The 6473-nt window shown below is 40.1% G+C and overlaps 1 protein-coding gene across 1 annotated transcript; it reads right to left on the bottom strand.

Annotated features, from left to right (window-relative positions):
* Nucleotides 1-356: 356 nt before the first annotated feature.
* On the bottom strand, nt 357-3994 carry LOC100773522 (zinc finger protein 791-like). The gene is made up of 5 exons (XM_035445853.1): nt 3977-3994; nt 3374-3500; nt 3126-3186; nt 1102-1680; nt 357-849 (listed from the first exon to the last, which is right to left on the bottom strand). Exons 1-5 carry the CDS (start codon nt 3992-3994, stop codon nt 357-359), a joined length of 1278 nt encoding a protein of 425 aa, XP_035301744.1.
* Nucleotides 3995-6473: the final 2479 nt, after the last annotated feature.

The raw sequence follows: 6473 nt of genomic DNA, 5'->3' as shown, positions 1-6473 counted from the left end.
ATTTTCTCAACAAGCTAGATATTTTTTTTCATCTCTCTATCTCTCTGCAAACCCAGTAAGAGTAGAGAGCAATAACAGTGCCACACTGAATACTACACTGTCTCCAAATTGCCTTGGTGTAATAAAATATGTCCTTTAATTCAACCTCACTCAGATTATTTGGGCATGGGCAGAATGTAACCAGTGTATTTGTCAAAATGAAATATGCATGGCTTCTAGTCCATTTCCCAAGACAGCACACATTTCTTTCTGAAACCAAATGAGCAGTCTTTATTTTTTACATTTCTATTGGCAGTTTGACCTTCCATACCCATCAAAATGGCCAGATAAACTCTTTATGGCATTCTAGGACTTCTCTAGCTCACAGATACACACTCTTCTGGACAGGGTTTTACTCCAGAGTGAATTCGTTCATGTCTTTGCAAGGAACTACACAGCAAGAATGCTTTCTCACATTGCTTACATCTATAAGGTTTCTCTCCACTGTGAATCTTTTCATGGTACCAAAGGGAACTGTGATAAGTGAAGGCTTTACCACATTGCTTGCATACATACGGTTTCTCCCCACTATGGACCCTCTCATGGTCCCGAAGGGAACTATGGAGAGTAAAGGCTTTACCACACTGATTACATACAAAGGGTTTAACTGTACTGTGCGTTTGCTCATGTCTCTGAACTTGATTCAAAGCAGGAAAGGCTTTCCCACAGTGCCTACATACATAGGGTTTCTCTCCACTGTGAATCCTTTCATGACGTTGAAGGGAACTAGAAAAAGTAAAAGCTTTTCCACATGGCTTACACACATAAGGTTTCTCTCCATTGTGAGTTCTTTCATGGCGCTGAAGAGAACTATAAAAAGTGAACACTTTTCCACACTGCTTACATACACAAGGTTTCTCTCCACTGTGAATCTTTTCATGGTATTGAAGGTAACTATTTTTAGAGAAGGCTTTCCCACATTGTTTACATACATAAGACTTTATTCCAGTGTGAGTCTGTTCATGCCTTTGAACCTCACTCAAACATGAAAAGAGTTTCCCACAATGCTTACATCCAAAGGATTTCTCCCCACTATGAATTCGTTCATGTCTTTGTAAGGACCTGCACAATGTGAAGGCTTTCCCACATTGTTTACATCCATAGGGTTTCTCTCCAGTATGGGTCCTTTCATGATGATAAAGGGAATTCTGTGTTCTGAAGGCTTTACCACATTGCTTACATACATAGGGTTTCTCTCCCATGTGAGTTCTTTCATGGTGATGAAGGGAATTATGTGTAGTGAAGGCCTTTCCACATTGTTTACACACATAGGGCTTTTCTTTACTATGAATCCTTTCATGGCATCTCAAATAATTGGAATGAGTGAAGGCTTTCCCACAGTGCTTACAATCATAGGGTTTCTCTCCACTGTGGATCCTTTCATGATATCGAAGAATGCTGTGAGCATAAAAAGCTTTACCACATTGTTTACATTCATGGGGCTTCTTTCCACTGTGAATTCGCTCATGTCTTTGCAAATATCTGTACAGCGTGAACGATTTTCCACATTGCTTACATTCATAAGGTTTTTCTCCAGTGTGAATCTTCTCATGGCATCGGAGGGAAGTGGGTGTAGTGAAGGCTTTCCCACATTGCTTACACGCATATGGTTTCTCTCCAGTATGAATCCTTTCATGACATCTCAAGGAACCAGAACGAGTAAATGTTTTCTCACAGTACTTACAAGCATATGGTCTCTCTTCACAATGCATCTTCTCATGGCATTTAAGATAAGCAGGATTAGGAAAGTCTTTACCACATTGTTTACATACATACAGCTTCTCTCCAATTTGAGAACTTAAATGCATAAAAAGTGAAGTGGAATAAAGAATGTCTTTAGCACATTTCTTAAACTTACATGGACCATCATCCTTCTGTGTTATCATTTGTCTTTCAATACCTGCATTGTTCCTGAATTCTTTCCTATACTGTTTGCACACATCTGCTTTCTGTGAAGCATGGATTCTTTCACGTGTCTGGAAGGAATTATCACTAACAGTTTTTCCACATTGCTCACCTTCATAAGGCTTTGCTTCAGTTTGAGTTCTTGCCTGCATCAGAAGGCACTGGGGAAAGCTGGAGTTGTTTCTACATTCCTTACATTCATATGGATGCCTTGTATACTTCTGATATTCATGTGGTTTGTGTCCATTTTGAACTGTGATAGGCACATTTAAGGATGAATGGCCATTGAGGACAATTCTACACATATGTCTTTCACATGGCTTGAATCTAAGAGGATTAACTTTACATACAGTAGGATCTCGAATCCAGTTGTTTTCTACACATTGACTATCTTCATTATGTTCACAAAGACCTTTTCCCTTTTGACTTCTGAAAAAACAAGGTTTTATTATTATTTTCCAATAAAATAACAATTTTATACACTAAGAAGCTTTAAACACAAATAGATGAAATTGTACAGTGTGGCTTGAAGTTGTTATTATCAACAGTGGTATTTCTAGAGAGTTTTGCTTTTTTCCTTTTGAATTGATTTTTGTCTTGTTTTTTTAAGGTGCATAGGTCTTTCAAGACACAGTATCAATCTGTGCCCCAGTGGCAGGGAAAGCTTATGGCCCCAACACTTGGGAGTTAAGGAGGCTAAGGCCAAGCCCAGGGTCGTAATCAGAGCTCAGGAGTTGAAAACATAAATTGCGCTTCAGTAAGATCTGAGTTCAGCCCCTAGCACCCATGTCACTACATGCTCACAACCACATGAAGCTTCAAATCCAGGAAGACCTGACACTTCTGGCTTCTGTGGACACCTGTAGTCATGTGCACATATCCACACAAATATATATATATATATATATATATATATATATATATATATATATATATGTCTCTTTAAAAAGATAATAGTAACAATTATCCCTTAAAGCAACATTTTGACACTATGGACATCTAAACTACAAGAATATGTTGAGCTTAGGGATTTTCTAAATATAGCTAGTCAACCTATGTGCATTTTTGAAGACATTTTCTGAAGCTCTATTAATTGGGCTTTGGACTATCATTTGATTTGTTTTTAAAATACCTTCTCATTCAAAGGAGAATATTGCTTCATTTTTTTGAGGACAACTTACTTTGGATTTCTCTGGGAGCTTCTGTAGTCATTTTCAAAGTTCTGGTCTTCCTGTTCCATTCCTAAATGCAGGCCCAGAAAAAATAACTGACTTACTTCAGTATTATACAAAAGTATGAAACTCTAGGTAATTTCATGATATAACACAGAATATGGTATATTGGCCAAAATTTCCTTGTATATTCCACATTGTATGGGTGTTCACTGATGAGCAGGACGTACGTCATCATAGGGTGACCTCACTCTTACCTATGGAAGCCAGGTTCCTGAACGTCTCCTGCATTACATCTCTATAGAGGTCCTTTTGAGAAGGACTCAGCAGTGCCCACTCTTCCACACTGAACTTTACAGCCACGTCCTCAAAGGTCACAGAATCCTAAAACATGACACATATTTCCAAGAGAAGAGTAAGTCACAACATTGTTGATCTAAAGTCAGGTCGTAAGTCCCATGATGCTGGCAACCTCCACACAGAAATCCACACACTAGATGTGACAGCAATGGCCAAATTGGATCACCCACTATATTGCTAGGTAACCTATTAACTGCCGTATTGATTCTTTTTTAAAATATTTATTTGTGCTGGGTGGTAGTGGCACACACCTTTAATCCCAGCACTTGGAGGCAGAGACAGGTGAATCTCTGTAGTTCCAGGCCAATCGGGGCTACAGAACAAGTTCCAGGACAGCCAGGGCTACACAGAGAAACAAACAAAAACAAATAAACAAAAACCCTATTTCTCTGTTGGCTTACTCTGTGGATTGGGGTCCATATGCTAAGGTGTTTATATAAGGGTCTGGAAGCTGCTTATCTTTCCACAGTGTGTGAGTCAGCCCACTTGGAGGCTGGTACCTTCAGCCTCTGAGCCATCTCATCAGCCTTCTTAGAAATTCCTGAGAACCAACTCAAACCTTGTGCAGGATCTGGTGCCTGATACTGGAATGGACCGAATGAGCCTGGGCAGAGCAGCCTGCTACTCCAGCTCAGGCTAACAACACACTTTAGCTAATGCTTTCTCTCTAGATATTAGCAAGTTTTTGACATACCTATCAGAAGGAGCCTACCTGATGACAAAATACACTCTCCAGATGATGAATCCCTAAAAGTCTGCTCAGAAAGAGAATGCTTAACATTTCTTGAGGCAACTTTGAAGGAAATCAAGGGCATGCTCAGGGAAATAAGTTTAGTAAGTCTGTGTCTAATAGCTCAACTGTCAACCCTGTATTCAATACTAAAAAAGACTTGGGAACAAGCATTCTCTATGCAAATAGGAAAACACTCCAGCTTTTACTGGAAAATGTCAAAGCACCTAGGAAGTAATGAGAATATTGTTAGCAAGAGCTCACTGTTCCCCCCAAAATCATCTCTTACCTACATTTATAAAATATTTTCCAAAGCTGACCATTGGGAAATCAAAGCAAAACCTTTATCTAGTCAAACAAAGGAAAACCCTTTGGGCCTGGGGATGCATCTCAGTGAAGCACTTGTGTCATGTGTGAAGCTACGGATTTGAGCCTAAGGGAACTGTAGTGTATGAACTCTAGTATGTGTCTTTCCATCGGCATGTATTAGAGTGGACTTCTGCTCTACATTTATGATGATTTCCTTAAAAACAAAAAACCTTTCCCCTTTAAGTTGCATTTTTCAGGGTATTTTTTATCACAGCAATAGGAGAGGAAACTGGGATAGTCTCGGAGTCAGTTGAAAGTCCTAACTCACGGTGCCTTTTGCTAGTGTCACTTGTGAACAAAATGTCTAGTGTCTGCTGGACACTAGTCAACATTCAAATACTAACTAGGTGTACCACAATTCAATCCTGACTCAACCCAGTGTTAGCCAAATCCTGAAGGATTGAGGGCTCAGTACCAAAATATGTCTCTACTACAGATGCCAAGCCAAAGCGTCCATTTGTTCTTCTATGCCCCATTTATTTTTTCAGACATTGTAGATAGATGGCAGGGAATAACATCATTAGCATGAATTCAGATGTTATATGAAAGGAGACTATGGTAAATTATCAGATACTCCTACTGCTCCAGAAATCCTAAGGGTTTTACGTTCTCTATGGTTGAACAGAGATAAACACAACTCATTTTTAAATTTTATCATATACTTCATAAACCATCAAGCTCTAAAATACTTGCAGTGGCTTCTCAGAGGTCTCTCCCAGACTATCCCCCATAGACTTTCTAATTGTAGTGGAGGGAGTGGCATCTATTTATTTGTTTATCTGGACAGACAGGAAGCCTGTGGCAGAAGCATGGGTGGAGGTCAAAGTACAACTTGGAGTTGGTTCTTGTCTTCCACCATGTGGGTATCCAGGGACTGAACTCAGGTCATGAGGCTTGGTATCGTGTGTTCACCACAGCAGCCTTAAACTTCTGATCTTCCAGATTCCACCTCCAGAGTACTGGGATGACAGGTGTGCAGCCTCACACCCAGGGCTCCTATGTGGTACAGCTCATCCAACCCAGAGTTTCATACATGCTAGGCAAGTACTCTGCCAACTGAGTTACATCATCACAGACTCGCAGCTCCCACAAATTATATTCTAACTGGCCACCTCACTATATTTGAAATTAAACTGTTGTAGATGCTGAATACTACTTAAGTCTTATAATTCTTACAAACTCTCACCCTATTTCTATTTCTATTCCCAAGAAACAGCCTAGTACAACCAAATGCCCTGCCTCTTTAGATGATATCTCTTCTTCAAATCTAATACCAGGCCAGACACACACTTTCCAGATTACCAATATTTGCCTAAAAGTATGTCTAAAAATAGTTTAACTGATTAGATCACACCTTTGTGGAAGGAGTCAGAGGGTGAGACAGGTAAACAGACTGGACTAGAGAAATGTCTAATCCAGGTTTACCTTGTGACAACGCTCCTGTCTCAGATGACAAGCATGTCCCAACACACCAGGCTTGGGAACCTCCTTAACCAGACTTTCCTTAAAGCCTCTCCTTCTGAGACTAGGATTTTGACCCATGCTCTGCTGGAGCCAGCACACAGCTCCCGCTTTACTGATGGCCTGAGAATGGGCTGATCTCAAAGGATGACACTCTCTAGTCTAGGGTCTGATTTTTGCCTCCTTTTCTTGGTCTTTCCTAGAAAGTAAAGGCCTTAACTGCCTAATCCTTAACACATCAGGGATAAAGACCTCAAAGACTGCCATTTCAATACGTTCAGATAAAGTCAGCCCCTACCTCAGTCAGCATCTAAAAACCAAACCAAACCAATGTGTATGGGCTGGAAAGGGAACTCCAATGATTAAGAACTTTCTGCTCTTCCAGGACCAAAGTTCAGTTCTCAGTACCTGCATTCTTGTGTACACATGAAAAAAAA

This window comes from Cricetulus griseus, chromosome 5 (genome assembly GCF_003668045.3).
Source record: "Cricetulus griseus strain 17A/GY chromosome 5, alternate assembly CriGri-PICRH-1.0, whole genome shotgun sequence".
Taxonomy (NCBI): domain Eukaryota; kingdom Metazoa; phylum Chordata; class Mammalia; order Rodentia; family Cricetidae; genus Cricetulus; species Cricetulus griseus.
The sequence above is the reverse complement of the archived record's forward strand: the minus strand, read 5'-3'. Positions and strand labels throughout refer to the sequence as shown.